This window comes from Leuresthes tenuis, unplaced genomic scaffold (assembly GCF_036924035.1).
Source record: "Leuresthes tenuis unplaced genomic scaffold, fLeuTen1.0.hap1 SCAF_24, whole genome shotgun sequence".
Classification (NCBI taxonomy): domain Eukaryota; kingdom Metazoa; phylum Chordata; class Actinopteri; order Atheriniformes; family Atherinopsidae; genus Leuresthes; species Leuresthes tenuis.
The window spans coordinates 2,937,288-2,957,834 of record NW_027325378.1 but is presented as its reverse complement, the minus strand read 5'-3'; the positions used below and the strand labels follow the sequence as shown (position 1 = coordinate 2,957,834).

The 20,547-nt window shown below is 43.9% G+C and overlaps 1 protein-coding gene across 5 annotated transcripts in view; it reads right to left on the bottom strand.

The window, feature by feature from the left end:
- smarcd3b (SWI/SNF related BAF chromatin remodeling complex subunit D3b) overlaps window positions 1–20,547 on the bottom strand; it is a 42,238-nt gene that overhangs the window by 17,855 nt on the left and 3,836 nt on the right. For 4 of the 5 annotated variants that reach the window (XM_072378653.1, XM_072378654.1, XM_072378656.1 and 1 more), the window contains exons 1-2: window positions 13,392–13,730; window positions 2,423–2,622 (exon numbers count right to left, since the gene is read on the bottom strand). In XM_072378653.1, the coding sequence (XP_072234754.1) occupies window positions 2,423–2,622; window positions 13,392–13,469 (278 nt within the window). In that variant the 5' untranslated portion in view covers window positions 13,470–13,730. Of the gene's footprint in view, window positions 1–2,422; window positions 2,623–13,391; window positions 13,731–20,547 lie in introns of those variants that run through there. The other variant, XM_072378655.1, reaches the window with a different exon arrangement.

The window sequence follows — 20,547 nt, the reverse complement described above, 5'->3', positions numbered from 1 at the left end:
CCTGCCGATAGGACAGAGTTAACTCTGCAGAGTAGCGGGGACCATAAGGTGTCAATGACAGGTGGCCCGTCCTCAGCTGGCAGCAGTTTGGGGTCTGCGCTGGATGCAGGAGCCAGAGGATCAACCTGTTTGCCAGAGGACTCCTGGACGGGTCACCCTGAATCATCGATTCAGACGGGCTGCTCTGAGGGTTGAGCCCCCGACGCAGGACAACATTTCCTATGACCTGTTCGACAAGCCTGCCTAATTGTAAGTGGATCAATCGTGCTGCAGATAGAGAGAGAATGAAGCAGGGAGCTCCACAGAGCGTGCATATTGATCGGCTCTATAATGACCACACACTTGCCTCCTCGCAGACATCCCAGATGTGTCTGAGATAGCGATAGCGATAGCATAAGAATGAGCTAAAGCATGAACATCTGCAGACATCTGTGAAAGCCACACTCAGGCATGGTAAGAAGTGGATGAACAAAGCAGGGAGCACAGCAAATGATGCAAGAGGGAAAGAAGTGGGAGAGGCAGTCTGCAAGCGTGGAAAACAAAGGCGTAAATGACAGCTGAGAGGAGACACACAAAGGTTGCGGTTTCACTTCCCATCAGTGCGATTTTTGAGATCTGATCGGGAGATTGTCAAAAATCAGGGCGTGAAAGATGTTCAAACCACAGATACATCCGCAGTGCTTGTGTAAAAAGACTCATTACATCGATACGAGAAGCAGCTAATTCCACAATCTACGGTTTCCTTCGCTGCTAACGAGGAACACCCAGCAAACTAAGACTTTCTCAAAGTTTAACCTCACAGAAACAGGACGGATCTGCTTGATTCGCATCGCCGCAACTGAGTGAAAACTCATCCAACTGGAAGCAGACCAGACCTCAAAAACAGCGTCCCTGTATGAAAAGAAGACCATGAGTTTCCCCTCTAGCTGCTTCCTAACAGATTGGATCGCATGTGAAAGTAAAACTGGGACATTTGCTGCTTTGCTTTCAGTTATTTTAAAAAAAAAGCGTCCAATTTATGCCTGATTTTGGACTATTTTCTGCTTTCTTTTCCACTTATACTCCCCATAAGTGGGTTCGTAGACCAGAAATCATCTGTGGTTTCAATCAACGGCGTATAATTCAGAGGTAGAAGGAGGTAAGCTAAGTTCACGGCTCAGTTCCCCGTGAGCCTCCATCAGAACAAGTGAAAAAGGTCTATCAAGGTGCTCTGAGACATTTTAAATCCTGAGGCTGACAGCGATCCATCCCTCCTGTGAAGTCTTATTACTAATGTATTAAAAATCCTCTTAACGACTGATGACTAATAATTGCAATAATCAAATGATTGTCTGTTCGTATCATTTGAAGCTGCCAATCATCTCTGAGTCACTGTAAACCAGCTATTTGTCTTCTTAAAGGGGATCGTGTGCAGTTTAACTGACACGTGCCTCGTTGGGATTAAAGGGGGAACTCTGGTATTTTTAAACCTGGACCTTATTTCTGGCATGAAATACGTTCATCTGCTCACTGAGAACAGTTTGGTGAAAGTCGGCGTCCTTCGGAAGATATTTAGATAACTGGAGATCCATATAACGGAGTGAACAGGGCTTAGAGGATGCAGCCTCTAAATAAGGCATTATCTGTCTTTATTTCACCAATACTTTAAGAAGAATGAATGAATGAACGTGTGCTATAGCTCTGTTAGCTCATAGCTGCTGTTATGTGGCTACTTGCAGCTATAGGAGAGCTAACGGAGGGATTTCTACACAGGCACTCTACTGGGACCACTTCATCCACACGCCCCCCTGCAGCACAGCTCATTCACTCCGGTAAGAACGTCCGTCTTACTCAAAATCTGATAAATTTCCTGCCATGTTGCACAAAACTATCAGCAGCAAACTCTGTGTGAAGTTAGCCGACTGTCACAGAGCACGGAGTGAATAAACTGTGCTGCAGGGGGGCGTGTGGATGAAGTGGTCCCAGTAGAGTGCCTGTGTAGAAATCCCTCCGTTAGCTCTCCTATAGCTGCAAGTAGCCACATAACAGCAGCTATGAGCTAACAGAGCTATAGCACACGTTCATTCATTCATTCTTCTTAAAGTATTGGTGAAATAAAGACAGATAATGCCTTATTTAGAGGCTGCATCCTCTAAGCCCCGTTCACTCCGTTATATGGATCTCCAGTTATCTAAATAGCTTCTGAAGGACGCCGACTTTCACCAAACTGTTCTCGGTGAGCAGATGAACGTATTTCATGCCAGAAATAAGGTTTAAAAACACCAGAGTTCCCCTTTAATGTTTACTGCTTCTTAAAAACACATTTTGGTAGCTGAGACTCCATCATTTCCACAGACTGTGCAGCTGATCTCACGCGCCACACAGAGTTAGACGCCGGTGCAGTGTGTTGGTCGGGCTGAAGGTGGGCGGGGTTCAGACTCACTTCCTGGTGCGGTTCTGGACGACCTGCTGCTGCTGCTGCTGCTGGACCTGCTGGGAGGGGGCAGGCCTCTTACGGCTGGGCTCCATCACCGGGGAGGGCAGGCCGGGGCGCACCGCCGGGCTCCCTCCGTACGGTGGGCCCGGTGGGCCCATGGGAGCTCCCTGGTGGGGCATCCTCGCTCCAGACGGCATGCCAGGACGCTGGGGAGACAGTAGAAAGAGTCACGAAAGTGGAAAACATCACATTTTCTTGCGTCTTCCACGTCTAACAAAATCATTAACGAGAGCAAAAACAAAAGCATCCGTTTCTAATCCAAAGCAGTCACTCGTTTGACCTAAAAACACACGCTCAGTGGTCCAGTTTCAAACCTTCTCTTATCTTTTCCAACCTTTTGTAACCTTTAAATCAAACAGCTGCAGCTTTTGCGCAATCTGGTGCCGATTTTTCCATTTGAAAATGTTTACAACCCGAAGATAAAAGCTTTTATGGGAGAGAAGCGAAGGGAAAAACCCAACTTCAGAGCCGAAAACTCGTCCTAACTCAACAGAAATGTGGCATTGGCGCAGCGGTTTGTCTTGTTTTGTCTAATTTTCTCACAACGCTGGAAACAAAAGCCGAGAACAATCACAGATGTCTTGTGTTTGTCTTGCTCTTTTGTCTCCTCTAAACAAATTCAGCTTTGCAAACTGCATTCAAACACATGTTGAAACCCACGCAGACAGGGCCCACGGTCCTGCGCTCCCCGCCATGAGGCCCGGGAACAGCTGGGGGACTCTCACCTGTGCTTGTCACTCGTTTGGCAACAGCTGCCTTCCGCCTTGGTTTATTGTCTGAAACCAAGCACCGGCTTGTGTGGAAGACGGAAAACAGACCTCCCACTGTTGTACACGAGCACATCTGCTGAGGATCCTCTGATTAAAAATGAGCAGAAGAAATCCGACCCTGCACTGAGAGCAAAGTGCTGCTTCTAAAATCATTCCACTGATCAAAAGTGGGTGGATTTCACTTCATTTACAGCTGGCGAAGATCACCAAGTGGGACAAAAGCTCTCCGGGCCTAAACCCAAAGGATCCTCTATCCTACCCATACATGTGAATACATGCACTGCTGTAAAATCATGTGCTTTAGCAGCTCATCCTGTGATCAGATGGCCATCTTTGTCATAAATACATGGATTTGATGTTTGGAAACAGCTGGAACGGGAACATTTTCCCCACTGCGTTGCATCACAGCTTTCAGCGACGCTGTGAACCTTCGGGAGCTGAAGCGACCCACTGCTGCAGCTCGGAAAGTGACACTTTCCCTTAGTCTTGCTCAACATATCAGCTGCTCAGACCGTTCCAAGTTTCCTTCGTCTTGCTTTTTCATTTCATCGTGCTTTTAAAGGCCGCAGTCCTCCAGTGTTTCACTCTCGTTACTCCAGATCATGACGCCGACCTTTTGTCGGCTTCCTCCACATTTTCTAGTGAAAATGATCATCCAAAACCAGGCAAACAGCTTGTTTACTCATTTACTTCCTTTAAAACGGACGCTGAATACTTTGCTAAACAGACGGCAGCAGCTCAGATTTATACTGTCACCGACAGCTGCTGAGCGGCTAAATGAGTTTCACTCTTTGCAAAACGTTTGGCGAAAGTTAAGGGCACGCCGTGGCCGTGACCTTTCTTTGTTCCACCGTGTAGCATGATGGAATAAGTCTGCTGGACAGGACTCTTGTGACTCATTCACATTACTTTCTGACTAAAAATAACTACTTTGTGCACTCTGTAACAGCTCAGCTCTCATCACACAAGAGGAAAAGTTATAATTAATCGTATTACTGCAATGCAGAGTGCATCTCCTGCAGGTATCTCGCTCACATGAGGCATTTTTCCTTCTAGTTTCGTATTACATGCATCTAAATGTTTAGTTTTAAAGATAAATTACATAAAATCCTCTTTATTCGTCACATCTGGGCCACTAAAACAGCCTTCTTGTCTTTTTATTTAACATCTGTAGCAGCCTAAATACCGAAAGTGTCCCGAGTAAACAGGTCTCAACACATCAACTGTATTGCTCTACATTCAAAAATAAACATTTACGCTATTTTTATGACTTTAAAGGCGTCTTTAACCCACAGCGACCCACGGCTTTGTTTAAAGAGGTTTTCTAAGACCTGGGGGATTTCTGGAAGGCTTCAATCCGTCCACCAAACCTTTCATTTCTCAGCCTCTGAAGGACAAACACTTTAAACTTTCCAGATTTGCTGGGAGTTGTTGACTTTGAGCCCATGTTTGGAGAACATAATTGTTCGGATGTCTTGAAAATGTTAACGCGGCACACGACTCGATAGGTCTGAATGGGCTGAAGTCCCCTGCCTGCAGCCTGGGATGCTCAGAATTCAATGAACTGTTCTAGATTTCGAAGCTTTATGCTAAAAGGCGACGGAGCTCTTGAAATAACAGCACCCAGGATGTCAGGTGGGCCTCTAAATGAACACTTAATATCAAACACGTGCTCAAGTACCTCTCAGCCCTGCTGTTTAGACGAGGAAATTCACAGCAAAGCGTATGCAGAGCTGCTAAAAAGCTGAAGTCTGAATGTTTTGGCTCCAGCAGACATTTGTCACCTCTCATATGGATCAGAGCGTTCATACAAACATCCAAAGTGATCTTTAGACTGTCCACAAAGACACTGAAAACAAACAGAAACAGGGGGGGGGGGCAGTGAGAGAGCTGTGTTAAACTGTGCCGTCATTCTCCGGGATGTTCGCTCACAGGGAGCCGACCATGACGACAGAAGGCAGGCTGACACTGACACATTATGCCACCGAGAACAGATCCTGTGATAAGAAGCCGGAGCAGACGCTGCTGTCACTCTGGCCCGGGGTGAGGCTGAAGCGGGGGAGGGGAAGCGTGGGCTCGCACCGACTGAGAGGGGTCTCCGAGCAGGAGAGGATAAAACAACATATGGTCGGGCCCTCCTGGAGTCTTAAGAAACATCCTTCCTTTACTGTCGACTTCCTACCTAAACGAGACAATAGGAGGCATCAGACTGGACTTGGACTGCTGCAGTCTCCCCTAATAACAGATCCAGAAAAGCATAGCTGGATGGTATGAATCCACACAATGAGCCGAACTCTATAGCCTGACCTGCTGAACCGACTCCAACACGCTGCCCGGAGCCCTGCCAGCCAGGCAGCAATCGAATCTGCCATGTGGAGGGATATCTGAGAAGTGTGTTGGCATCTCTGGGAGAGCTGACAGGATGTGAAGAGGCCAGAGTTAACCCATGCATGCTCGGCTTTGATGGGAGCCACGATGCTCCAGAAGATATTCAAATTTATTCAGCGGAAACATGAAAGAAAGAATCTTAACGTTTGTTTCAGAAGGGAAAATAAATGACGCTCATTCAGGAAATGGAGCATTCTCAGTGGCCGCTTCATTTAAGACAAAGGTTTTGTGATTCATCCGACAGGAATTTGTTTATATCAGATCAATTATGGCTAAAGATATTTGTTAGTTAATAGTTTCTGCCTTTTTTTAAAGAAAAACACCACTTAAGCTGCGGTTTTAGCCTTTTTACCTGCAGACGTATTCATCCAAAGCAGAGCAAAGAGCTCTGAGGCCATGCCTTTGACTCTTTTACTCCACTTAAAAGGTAAATACATTCCACTGGAAACATGAAATCCTCCTATTTAAAATAACTTAAGAGCGTGTTTAATTGGATGAGTCAAACTGATTAATCCACCAGTCGAAGGCAGGGAGTCAGCAGCTTTCGATCTGTGCTGCCTTTTTATTAACTAATACATTCAAAGAGTTCGTATAGCAGTTAGAAGGAGGTGCAATTAATCATTTTAACAGGATTTATTCATAAAAACACACCTCTGGTTGTTTCCCTGTACATGCCCTGTGAAAGATGAGAGATTAGAAACTATACGCCACATATGAGCCAATAACTAACCCATAATAGGTCTGTAAAAGATAAAAAAAAAGCAGATACTGCAACAAATGATGCTAAGATTTAGTCAGGAATCTGTTTCACTCTGAAAGGGACCAAAAAGCTGCCATGAATGATTGACTAATCAGTTAGTTTAACTAGTCTCTACAGTCTGAGTTTGATCTCCAACCACAGCAGGTCAATCGTAAGGCTGCAGGTTTTCACACTTTTCTTCCTCAAATAGTTAGGGCTAGGAGTAAAAAGCACATTGTTAGGTTTAGAAATGACCCAAATGCTTAGTTTCCATTTCATGTGGACAGAAAACAGCAGCCAAGGGGAAACGTTACGATCTCCCAGGCTGCTCCTTTGGCTTTTTTTGTATTTTTTTTGCATCTTTTGATCAATCGGACTCAATAAATCATCTTTTTTTAAACAACTGTTGATCCGGCCACCAAAAAAACGACAAAAACCCATTTTGTAGGCATTATTCTGACTATGATAAAGGTTGCCATAACCTGCGAGATGGTGGGCGGTGCCTGCTCAGGCCTATGAAACTGACCAATCAGGTAACCCTGAGCTAACCCTCACATGGGGGCTTTAACTTAAAGGACCATTTAATCAACATGACATTTTCCCCATTTTCCTGCGCAGTTATGCAACCATGCAGAGGGCTTCATGAGCTGCGACTCTGAGACGTTAGCCTCGACCTGCGTGCACTGGAGATGAATGTCTTTTAGTGCTCAAAACACTGAATAATAGAAGAAAAGAAGACCTGAAACAGAAACAGCAACATCGCTTTGCCTGTTACACACTGAACGAGTTTCATAGTGACTAGTTCTTTGGTGGAGAGTAATTTCAATGAGAACTGATCATGGCAAGGTCTGTGGATTATCCAAGGTAACAGTGTTAAGAAAATCAAGTGGCTGTTCTTTTATTTTACTGCACAAAGCTGCCTCTCTGCCTCCTGCATCTCAGACACCGATATCGCCAACTATCTGCTCGGCCACCACAGATAACTCAGCATAAATCTGGGGGGGAACCGGCCATTTTAGGGCCAAACTCAGACGATGCAGTTGCAGAATTTTTCAGACGATACATCTACATTGTGTCATTTTATGCCTCGGCTTATCGGGTTTCCCACGCAAGAACGCTGGAAGGCTTTTCCCGTCACCGTGGCCCTCGCTGACCTCCACACACAGAGACAGTCGATGGGAGGGGGGGGGGTTAAGGCAGATAATGAGAGAGACAGAGGAAGAAACCTCGGCCTACCCGTCAGTCCTGAAGCCAGACTTCGGCCAAATGCTACTGCTGCTGGGAGGCTGGAACACCACGACCTTCAGGAGCTGCGAGTGTGGCTGTGTGCGCCGTGTTTATTCGAGTTTTATGCACGTGAAGACGTCCAAACGGGTGTGTTTGCTGCATCAAAAACATTCCTTCGGCGCGATTCGCCCACAAAAGGAAAGAAAAACGTCATTTCTTGCCACAAGCTAACAAACTGCGCCACATCACCCCCATTTTTCCCATCGTGTAAATACTTCTCCTTTTCTGCAGCACACACGCCGAGAAACCTGCCGCAACTATTACAACGAGACTTTTCCATCTTCCAAATAACGTGGGGGAGACGGGGAGGAAGGAGAAGGCAGCGGGGAGAGGCGAGCATGAGAGAAAATAAGCAGAGGGAAATATTTGGCTTGGAGCAGCGAGAGCCTCATCAAGGTTAATTGGTCTGTTGAGAGGACGCACTCATCTTGCTCATCAATCACCTGTTCCATTGTTTCCTAAAGAGTGTCTCTGAGCGCAGGGCTGAAGCCGCTATAATGACCGCTCCTGTCAAAGAGACAATGCCTCATCTTGTTTTAGTGTATAAATCAGGTTAGCGTCACTACGTCCGACATCAACACTGATTAAAGTGGAGTTAAGTGTGAAACAGGAGCTCATTTTTTCGACATAATCAAATAAAACCCAAAATATTCCGCAAACTATCACAGAAACCAGCAAAAAGCCACATTAAAGAAGCTAAATCCAGTGAATTTATCATATATTTCACTCAATAAAATGGCTCAAAATGAGTTCAAATAAACATTTTGTCAATAAACTACTAATTATCCTTATTTCTATGACAACTGTTTCCTGAGCAAACATGGATTAAATGATAGTTTATGATCAGAGATTCATTTTGGGGGTCATTTCACCTCTTAAAGAGTGTCTCTGAGCGCAGGGCTGAAGCCGCTATAATGACCGCTCCTGTCAAAGAGACAATGCCTCATCTTGTTTTAGTGTATAAATCAGGTTAGCGTCACTACGTCCGACATCAACACTGATTAAAGTGGAGTTAAGTGTGAAACCGGAGCTCATTTACCGCTTCTGCAAAGACATAATCAAATAAAACCAAAAATATTCCGCGAAATATCACAGAAACCAGCAAAAAGCCACATTAAAGAAGCTAAATCCAGTGAATTTGTCGTTTATTTTACTCAAGAAAATGGCTCAAAATGAGTTCAAATAAACATTTTGTCAATAAACTACTAATTATTCTTATTTCTATGACAGCTGTTTCCTGACCAAACATGGATTAAATGATAGTTTATGATCAGATATTCATTTTGGGGGTCATTTCACCTCTTAAAGAGTGTCTCTGAGCGCAGGGCTGAAGCCGCTATAATGACCGCTCCTGTCAAAGAGACAATGCCTCATCTTGTTTTAGTGTATAAATCAGGTTAGCGTCACTACGTCCGACATCAACACTGATTAAAGTGGAGTTAAGTGTGAAACAGGAGCTCATTTTTTCGACATAATCAAATAAAACCGAAAATATTCCGCGAAATATCACAGAAACCAGCAAAAAGCCACATTAAAGAAGCTAAATCCAGTGACTTTATCGTTTATTTCACTCAATAAAATGGCTCAAAACGAGTTCAAATAAACATTTTGTCAATAAACTACTAATTATCCTTATTTCTATGACAACTGTTTCCTGACCAAACATGGATTAAATGATAGTTTATGATCAGATATTCATTTTGGGGGTCATTTCACCTCTTAAAGAGTGTCTCTGAGCGCAGGGCTGAAGCCGCTATAATGACCGCTCCTGTCAAAGAGACAATGCCTCATCTTGTTTTAGTGTATAAATCAGGTTAGCGTCACTACGTCCGACATCAACACTGATTAAAGTGGAGTTAAGTGTGAAACCGGAGCTCATTTTTTCGACATAATCAAATAAAACCCAAAATATTCCGCGAAATATCACAGAAACCAGCAAAAAGCCACATTAAAGAAGCTAAATCCAGTGAATTTGTCGTTTATTTTACTCAATAAAATGGCTCAAAACGAGTTCAAATAAACATTTTGTCAATAAACTACTAATTATCCTTATTTCTATGACAACTGTTTCCTGACCAAACATGGATTAAATGATAGTTTATGATCAGATATTCATTTTGGGGGTCATTTCACCTCTTAAAGAGTGTCTCTGAGCGCAGGGCTGAAGCCGCTATAATGACCGCTCCTGTCAAAGAGACAATGCCTCATCTTGTTTTAGTGTATAAATCAGGTTAGCGTCACTACGTCCGACATCAACACTGATTAAAGTGGAGTTAAGTGTGAAACCGGAGCTCATTTTTTCGACATAATCAAATAAAACCGAAAATATTCCGCGAAATATCACAGAAACCAGCAAAAAGCCACATTAAAGAAGCTAAATCCAGTGACTTTATCGTTTATTTCACTCAATAAAATGGCTCAAAACGAGTTCAAATAAACATTTTGTCCATAAATGACTAATTATTCTTATTTCTATGACAGCTGTTTCCTGACCAAACATGGATTACATGATAGTTTATGATCAGATATTCATTTTGGGGGTCATTTCACCTCTTAAAGAGTGTCTCTGAGCGCAGGGCTGAAGCCGCTATAATGACCGCTCCTGTCAAAGAGACAATGCCTCATCTTGTTTTAGTGTATAAATCAGGTTAGCGTCACTACGTCCGACATCAACACTGATTAAAGTGGAGTTAAGTGTGAAACCGGAGCTCATTTTTTCGACATAATCAAATAAAACCGAAAATATTCCGCGAAATATCACAGAAACCAGCAAAAAGCCACATTAAAGAAGCTAAATCCAGTGACTTTATCGTTTATTTCACTCAATAAAATGGCTCAAAACGAGTTCAAATAAACATTTTGTCAATAAACTACTAATTATCCTTATTTCTATGACAACTATTTCCTGACCAAACATGGATTAAATGATAGTTTATGATCAGATATTCATTTTGGGGGTCATTTCACCTCTTAAAGAGTGTCTCTGAGCGCAGGGCTGAAGCCGCTATAATGACCGCTCCTGTCAAAGAGACAATGCCTCATCTTGTTTTAGTGTATAAATCAGGTTAGCGTCACTACGTCCGACATCAACACTGATTAAAGTGGAGTTAAGTGTGAAACCGGAGCTCATTTACCGCTTCTGCAAAGACATAATCAAATAAAACCGAAAATATTCCGCGAAATATCACAGAAACCAGCAAAAAGCCACATTAAAGAAGCTAAATCCAGTGACTTTATCGTTTATTTCACTCAATAAAATGGCTCAAAATGAGTTCAAATAAACATTTTGTCAATAAACTACTAATTATTCTTATTTCTATGACAGCTGTTTCCTGACCAAACATGGATTAAATGATAGTTTATGATCAGATATTCATTTTGGGGGTCATTTCACCTCTTAAAGAGTGTCTCTGAGCGCAGGGCTGAAGCCGCTATAATGACCGCTCCTGTCAAAGAGACAATGCCTCATCTTGTTTTAGTGTAGAAATCAGGTTAGCGTCACTACGTCCGACATCAACACTGATTAAAGTGGAGTTAAGTATGAAACAGGAGCTCATTTTTTCGACATAATCAAATAAAACCGAAAATATTCCGCAAACTATCACAGAAACCAGCAAAAAGCCACATTAAAGAAGCTAAATCCAGTGACTTTATTGTTTATTTTACTCAATAAAATGGCTCAAAACGAGTTCAAATAAACATTTTGTCAATAAACTACTAATTATTCTTATTTCTATGACAGCTGTTTCCTGACCAAACATGGATTAAATGATAGTTTATGATCAGATATTCATTTTGGGGGTCATTTCACCTCTTAAAGAGTGTCTCTGAGCGCAGGGCTGAAGCCGCTATAATGACCGCTCCTGTCAAAGAGACAATGCCTCATCTTGTTTTAGTGTATAAATCAGGTTAGCGTCACTACGTCCGACATCAACACTGATTAAAGTGGAGTTAAGTGTGAAACCGGAGCTCATTTACCTCTTCTGCAAAGACATAATCAAATAAAACCGAAAATATTCCGCGAAATATCACAGAAACCAGCAAAAAGCCACATTAAAGAAGCTAAATCCAGTGAATTTATCGTTTATTTCACTCAATAAAATGGCTCAAAACGAGTTCAAATAAACATTTTGTCCATAAACTACTAATTATCCTTATTTCTATGACAACTATTTCCTGACCAAACATGGATTAAATGATAGTTTATGATCAGAGATTCATTTTGGGGGTCATTTCACCTCTTAAAGAGTGTCTCTGAGCGCAGGGCTGAAGCCGCTATAATGACCGCTCCTGTCAAAGAGACAATGCCTCATCTTGTTTTAGTGTATAAATCAGGTTAGCGTCACTACGTCCGACATCAACACTGATTAAAGTGGAGTTAAGTGTGAAACCGGAGCTCATTTACCTCTTCTGCAAAGACATAATCAAATAAAACCGAAAATATTCCGCGAAATATCACAGAAACCAGCAAAAAGCCACATTAAAGAAGCTAAATCCAGTGAATTTATCGTTTATTTCACTCAATAAAATGGCTCAAAACGAGTTCAAATAAACATTTTGTCCATAAACTACTAATTATCCTTATTTCTATGACAACTATTTCCTGACCAAACATGGATTAAATGATAGTTTATGATCAGAGATTCATTTTGGGGGTCATTTCACCTCTTAAAGAGTGTTTCTGTAAACTTTGTTTTGTTCATTTTAGTCCCTCGAGCCTCTGAAAAATAGGTTTTATCAGCTCTCAGAGGAGGAAATGAGCCTCTGTTTCTGGCATGAGGCAAAGGTGAAGTTCTGTTTAACTTGATCAGGTAGTTAAAACCTCAAAGATTTACGTTTGTGATAAAAGATTATTTTAAAACCGACAGCTTGAGATGAATCTTAACCTCTTTAAGTGAAATAACATCGTAAACCTGAAAAAGTTCCTTAAATAAATGACAAACATCTGTTCTAATGAAATAATACATAAAAAAGACATTTGAAAGTGTCACCTTGACCTTTTTTGTGACCCCGACTAACCGATTAAACAAAAAAAAATCACCGTAACTTGCATTAATGCATCTGATTTATCTCAGAAACATGAACTGGCTTCATTTAAAGGGCGTAAAAGTCTGGGAAATGCAGCAAAGTTTGGGCACACCAAAGCAGAGCTGCTGGGAGGGTTATGGTCACACTGGCCTGACCTCTAACCATAAGCAACACTTTACATTTCGCGCTAGCTTCACATGAATGGACGGATTGTTCCAGGATTGGCCCCATGCTCCAGCTACAATACTACATCCATTTGTCTGGTGACCTCACAGGTTCAAATCCCTCCACCAACTGCTGGGAGGCGACTCCGGCTTGTTTGGAGTGGACTCGTCATTTCCCCCCTCTGTCCGTGACTTCCAGGGAAGCTCTGCTGCTAGCCAAAGGGGGAGCTGGCTGCTCAGCTTCTCCTTCTACAGTTATCCATGTTTGCATGTGTGTGCGCACGGTAGAAATCCCGTGCTCCACATCCCTCTGCTGCTCAGCCCCATCCATCCATGCTGCTCCACTTCTCTCAAGCCACCTCCTGACAGGCTGGGATCCAGGGGGCTGGAAATAACCTTCACATGGCCAGCTTCACCCAGCTATCTCTCACACACAGACCGCCGCCGCTGCTGCGCCGACTCGTGCACACACACAAACACACGCACATGCATGCCAGAGCCCAGCTCGCTTCACGGGAATGACGGACAGCGCCACTCACCACTCCATGGACCAGGAACTCAAACAGTTTGCTCTTGGTGGCTTTCCTGGCTCCCCCCGCCGTCTCCTCCGTAGCCATTTGCTCAGTCCCCTCCGTTCACCCTGCTATGTCTCCCCTCTCCTTCTTTTGTCTTTCCCTCTCCCTTCACCCAGCCTCCTGTTCCCCTCCCCTGCTCCACTTTCCTTCTCTTTGTGCTCTCCTTTTCAGCACTGCCTGACTCTCCTTCGCTCTGTTCCCTCCCTCTCCCTCTATTTTGAACGTGCAGCCCTGCCGAGTCTCTCACTGTGTCTACCTCACTTTTTAGTTGAGCTGCCTTTCAGGAGCCCGGCACGTCGCTCGCTTGCTTGGAGGTGGAGAAGTGGTGGTGGGGAGGTGGGGGTCTGGCAGGGGGGTTTCAGCCAGCCCACCCTGCTCACCCGCACAGCTGTTGCATTCCATTGGTTGATAAGGGCATGCGGCGCGGCGAGGCTGACGCTCGGTCTAAACGGGGGAAGTTAGGCTCAGTTAGCCATTCCTGAGCTGCAGCTTCCCCCTGGTGACCAGCCCAGAGGCCACGGTCGGCTCCACACAGCTCCGAGCCCGGGCTCATTCTCAAAAAAGGCTCTTAAAGGGGCCACGCTGCATATCATTAACACATGTGGACACACGCAAACTGCCACTTATGATGGAGCTGTGACCTGAGCGAGGCTATTCTGTGAGCTGATGTGCTCCGGAGACACTTCACAAAAGCAGAAAGGCCACATCTTTCCTGTGATTCTCAAAGTATTTCCTCCATTTGAATCTTTCAGCCTGCCAGGCTGTGGCTTCAGTGCAGCAGCTGTAAGGTGACTGTGTGGCTCCTGAAAAGATGAAAACACTGGATACAAGGACATTAGGACTGACAGCAGAGTAACACACCCTGACTGATCTCTAAATCACGCTCCGCACGGCGTGAACCGTCACCACGCCGGTCATTACTCTGAGAAGCACGCCACACGCCACATTGAGCCTCAGATCTGCCCCTCGCTCTCTTCCAGCCGTAAGATCAGACGAGTGAAATATTCATGAGGTTATTTGAATGACAAAGGAGGTGAAGTGGGGCAGACTCAAAGAGACACATGACGGCGTATTGTCACTGTTATTGTGTTCCCTTTCGCTGCTTCGCTGGGGCGAAAAACGGCAGAAATGTCTGGAAGCAGGAGAAGTCGGAGCAGAAAAGGAAAGAATCTTTCCTTTAAATCATCACCACTCTGTGACAAGCAAGATCTCTGAGAAAGACACAAGAAATGTGGTCGTAGGGAAGGGATTTTATGGTGAGGAAACCTCAAATCACTGTGTAGACAGCTGCTTTGGTTCAGAGGTCATGACAGTGTGGAGTCGTTTTAACGGGGGAAAAGCCTTTTTTATTCAATCATTTACCTATTTATCCTAATGTAAAGTCACAATTACTGAAAGAAAGGTTAAAGGAAGGGAGGGGCGGTGCAAAAACTCCAACCATTTGTCCCCCAAACCTCCTTCTCAGCTCTCAACATTGGAATTAATTCAATGATTGACAACTGCTGTGCAGCTTTAATTTGTTTGGTGGCGCCCCCTGCTGTCCAGATGCATGTATTACTGCTGCTGTTAAATCAGTCTGGGAGGCTTCAAGGAGCCTCTCTCTTCACTGCAACATTGATTTACTGCCCCATCGAGAACATCTGTGCTGTCAGAAACCTCCAGAAAATCTGCTCTGCCTGATTTTAGATTAACCTCGCGTTACACAACGCGTGCCACCGGCTTTGAATATATTAACAAAGGCACAAGTGGTATGCTTCTCAATTTCCTGCAAGGTCAAAGGCTCGACCCGCCGAGCTTATCTATGCAGATCCCAAGATTGTGCCAATCTCCCGTTTCTCTGGCAACGACACGTGGGCGTTTGGTTCTAACAAAGAGATCCAGCAGCGTGGGCGATGAAAAAAAGGGAACCTTGAGCTGAGGAGTACCCCCTGCCGGACCCCCACCAGTCAGTCTAACCAAATGGTAATGTACCAGTGGAGCAGACAGGGGGGTAGAGGGGGCATTACGGGGGGGTAAGGGAGCAGGAGTGATGTCACTGATGACCAGCAGGGGGAGCAGGCAGACAGGCGGGGAAGGGCTCTCTGAATGGAAGGTGGAGGGGGTGGGGGGTCGTGTTCAGGGTCTGCGGTTGTTCAAGAATCAAAGCCCACAAGGTACGCGTGATTTCCTGATTTAGCTCTCCTGATTTCTCTGCTTTTGGCCACACGAGGAGGACAAAGAGACGGTGACATGCAGCAGGGTTCAGAAAGCATCCGGCCTGTTCCCTAACCTTTTACATCTGTGCCAACGACACTTTCTGAACCAATAAACCAAAAATCACACAACAACGTGTTGCTGTGTAAAGAGCTGGATACTCACATTCATTCAAGCCACTTTAAAAGCTCAAAATGACACAATCTGCTCACTAGTTACTGTCATCATTGTCCAAGCTCCCCTTTATCCCCTGAACTGATCAATTAAACCGATCAATAGCCACAATCCAACAGAAGAACATAAAGAATCATTTGAAAAGTCATTTAAAAACGAACTGATCATTAAAATAATAGCTCCACCACGTTAGTTTCATGTTATTCAGCTAATCAATCAGCTCTTATATAGTTCTCTGAGGTCCTGGGTGTGATGTGATCCACGAGAAAAACATCATTTCAACTCATTTCCAATCAAATGTGTGTCAAAAACAGGCTTTTAGCACATTTTTGTGGTCGAATACATCTTTCATGAAATAAGAAAGTGCACTTACTGCTGTGGTATGCATGAGAATAAATATTCAGAGGTTCAGCCTTGACTCAACTCTAATGGCAGAATGCTCTCTTTACTTCAACATTCAGCAAGTCAAATGTTGGCTAAATTAGACCCAAACACCATCCATCTGTTGTCCGTGGCCCCTGAATCCAAGTCAGGGGGGACTGGAGCCTATCCCTGCTGCCGACGGGTAAGAGGCGGGGTACAACTTGGACAGGTTGCTGGCACACAAGACAAACAATCATACCCATTCAGTCTGTTCATGCCTACATCTGTAGAATAGGCGCCCTCTAGTGGCTGTGAGTGCAACTGCATGTGGAGAGCAGAAAGGTGTTGTTAAAAGAACGTTTTTGAGTCCTAACCCAGTCGCTTTCTAACTCCTATCGACTAAAACCAACCTATCAGTGCCAGAAGTGTTGTGTTATAAACTGAACATGGACCCATGAATGATTAAAAGCACCGCGCCCACATCTCTGTCCCCTTTCTAGCTGTTTATGAATAATTTGTGGCTTCTTAAAGAACAACGTGACGCCATTATGGGTCGTATTTAAGGATATGGAAGGCTAAAAGCTTTTACTTTTCAATCAAAGTCTGTCTTGTTTCTTGTTTTCTGCTGATAAATACTCAGAGGATGAGGAAATAAATCTAAGTTCCCTGATGTTTTTTATCTAATTTAATCTAATTTGACTTTCAGCGCTGCTCACATGAGCAAACAACCCAAAAACCTTGATTCTACCATTGCTGGTATGTTGCATCGTCTGTAAACCAGAGAGAAGAGTGCATAGATGCATAAATACAGGGATCTCCACAGTAAAGTCATTTGTTTTTAGGGTGCTGAAGTCTCCGTAGTAACACTAGTTGGAAAGGACAAAGATCCCTAAAAGGAAATGAAGTTTATGATGTGGATCGCTTTGCTGTTTGTCTGATGATTTCATGCAACAATAACCGGCTCCAGACCACAGATGAGATCTGCAGTGGGACGGTTTGACACAAAGAGTAAAATTTTATGTGAGTGCTGACGAATAACATGCAGTTCCCAGTGGCAAAGTTTACATACCAGAAACCATGAACCTGCCCTCGTCAACATTATTGTCACAGACAGATGGGGTGCACAAGGGGGAATATGGACTGTGCTGAGGCCATGAAGAAAATCTGATTACCTCCCACTTCTGGGCCCCTCACTTCTCTTTCCTCGGTTTAAGAGCTGCACACAAAACTCTGCTCAAGCTGCTTAAAGACCAGAGTTCGCGCTGAGCAACTCAATAGCCATCAGCCCCCATCAAAGGGACTCTGCAAAAGCACGACCTGCACCTCCACAGAGGGGGGATTAAAGAGAAAGGAGAGGAACGTTTCAGCTCAAAGCGAGGCATATGCAGTGAAGAGGAACCTGCAGAGAAAGAGAGAAAAGTCTCCCATGACGGCAGAAAATAAAAAGGGCCTCTGCCGATAGTTTCAACAATAAACTGTGAGGAAGCAGGTGAAAAAGAAGCAGTGTCCCCGCGGTGCATTATGAGCACAAGAAGCTGCAGATAAGGAGTTTGGGGTCGACCTTAGATTTCAGGGCTTGTTTGGGACAAAGCGTTTTTTTTTCCAGGCGGAGTTTAATGCTTCAGCTCTCTGGCAGCTCCTGTTGTTCTGTGAAGAGGAGCCATTGTAGGAGCAGATGGAAAGACGAGGCAACACCAAAGGGCCAAGTTTCCCCGCCAGCAACAAACAGCACACTGTGACGAGCCTCCAAGCATTACCTGCCTTGGGGCATTTCCTGTTTGCTGTAACCATGGCAACCGGGGAGTAATCTGCTCCGCGTTCAAAGCCGGCAGCCAATCGCGTCAAAGCAGCGCCGACTTAGGCGACTTGAGAAGTGGAGCAGCAGCTGGTGAACCGAGACAGGAACAATTCAGCGGCAAAACTGAAAAGAAAATGAGTTTCGGAAAGAGAAAAAGGCTTCGGCCTGCTGCGTTAGGCAGCAGCGAGTTCCTCGGGTCTGACACAAAGAAGAAACAGCCGCTCGCTATCAACGAAACCCCCCAAAATTGCTCCAAATAATTCCCCGTCTACAGAATCTTTCTGGTTGCAGAGGTCTTTCTTTCCTTCTCGGCGTTCAGTATTAGCCCCGATCCTTCAGGACCGCTCTGCCCGCGCCGGATTGGAGACGACAGAACGAGGGCGAGGATGGCGTGAAATCAGACGTGAAGAAGAACACAGAAAGCCTCCGTGTCTGAGCATGTGAATGTCCTGTCAAAACACAAAGTGCTGCTGCATCTAGAGTCATAGAAAGATGAGAACATCTTGGTATAATCCAAACCTTTTGTTCACAAGCTGAGCAAGAAAGCGTTCAGATGCTGTTATAAAACCCATTTTTTCAGCCAGAAATCAGAAAACATGCGGTTGGAGATGACTTTCCCAGACTAACAGGTATTTCTTTTATGAAAAATCAATGTTTAGACACACAGGAAATGGAGATAACCTCCTGCACATTCACATAAACAAATATTTTAAGCAACAACTAAAGCACAGAGATCATCTCAAACAGCAGCTGATACATTCATGTTAACTTAGATGGTTCGAAAACAGACGAGCTTTGGTGCCTTCAGAGTGCTTTCAGTACCAAAACTGCAGCGGGTCATCTTACTGTGAATATTTCCAGGTGCTGCCAATAAAAATAAGAATAAATAAAAATGGGATGAGATGTTGAACGTCTGCTCTCAGGAGGGATTTCCACAGTTTTCTGATGTTTCAGAGGCAAAAAAATGAAGAATTAAATGATTAATGAGGAAAGCTGGTTTGATAAGTGGGAAGACAAGCTGCATGTTTCTGTTTCAGCTGCAGGTTTTTGCTCTTTTCTTTCAGTAAAACCTTTTTTTGCTTGTGCACCTGAAGAAATAAAACTTTTGATAATAAACTGACAAGCATGAGCACCAGCTCTCCCATCAACATGCACACGTTTCAAATGTTCAGCTCCAGCAAACTCCACAGCAGAGCAGGGTGCAGTATTGAACTGCATCTTTTAAATGGGTCACCCAGCTGCTCTGTGGACTGTGGGACCTTTAGGACTGAGACCATATGCCTCAGCACAAATGCCATTATCCACATAATAAACTGGAGCATTACAAAGCTATAAAAGTTATATACAAGCTGAAAAGAAAACCCAGTTCAGCCACAGTAAGGCTTTAGGTGAGAGAACAGCGGTTAGAAACACTGCTGTAATCTATACCGAAGGTGGGAGCAGATAATGTGCAGTCTGAGTGAAAAGCGTTCCATTATGACACATAAAATCTATAATTTTATTGTTAAAAGGTTCACGGAGCTGTGAGGGAATTGTGGCATATGCTTATGTGAAACACTGCACTGCAGGGAGTGCATTTCTACATAATTTATTAAGGAAGCGAGGGCAAAATACTGGTAAACTGGTAAAAAATAGTGCAAATACTGCGACAAATAATAGTTTTGCTATTACTGATTATCCTGCAGAAGAATTTCAACATTCAAACATCAAAGATGATATTTCAATATTTCTTTGTCCAACAAAAAATCTCAGATATTGAAATTATTGTCAAATAAAACAGAAACTAAATTCTCACCATTCAAATCATCAACTGATTGTTTCAGGTCTTCCATTCAATGAAATCAATAATTTCTATGTTTTACTGGAAGCTCATTGGTTTCCGCAGAAACAAACATCCATTGAGCCAACACAGTGCCTGCTAGCCAAAAAAGGAAGTGCTCTATTGTCCGTTTATCCCTGAAAATAACACAAAACACAAAGCCAGGGAACATTTAATTGGGTGAACAGCTATTTCGGAAACAAAGCTAAAATGTGTCCAGCTTCCAGTCTTTCTAATCAGCCTCGCTGCTGCTGGAGACAAAGTGTGAAACAGTTAGACTAACTTATGAGAAAGTCTGGAGGTGACACCACACTGGGAGACTCATCAGGGTCATGCATTGTTTCATTCAAACTAAATTTCAAACATGACTGGTGTGGAAGTGGCTTTCCTTAAAAAGCCAGGTCAAGCATTCAGCAGACTGTAAAAGGAGCTGATTCTCTGATCCGCTATCAGACCTTAGAAGCTGTGATGGCACACTGCATACTAATAGGACTGTTCTCCTTTCCTTATACTGAGGGTAATATCTGTGCCAGCACTTGGTTCAGGGAAGACTGCAGTTTGAAGCAGCTATTTTAGTCCAATTCTGTCAGAGAGGGAGACAAGAACCAACCCAACACTTCTGCCATAAGACAGACCTGGAGAAGTCCCTATTTATGAGTCTTTTTAGAAGAAATACAGTAAAGTTTGGAATTAAAAGCTAATTCTTAAAGGAGAATAGTTAAGACAATCCAGCAGAGCTGCAGGGATATGTGATGTATGCTATATGGAGAAAG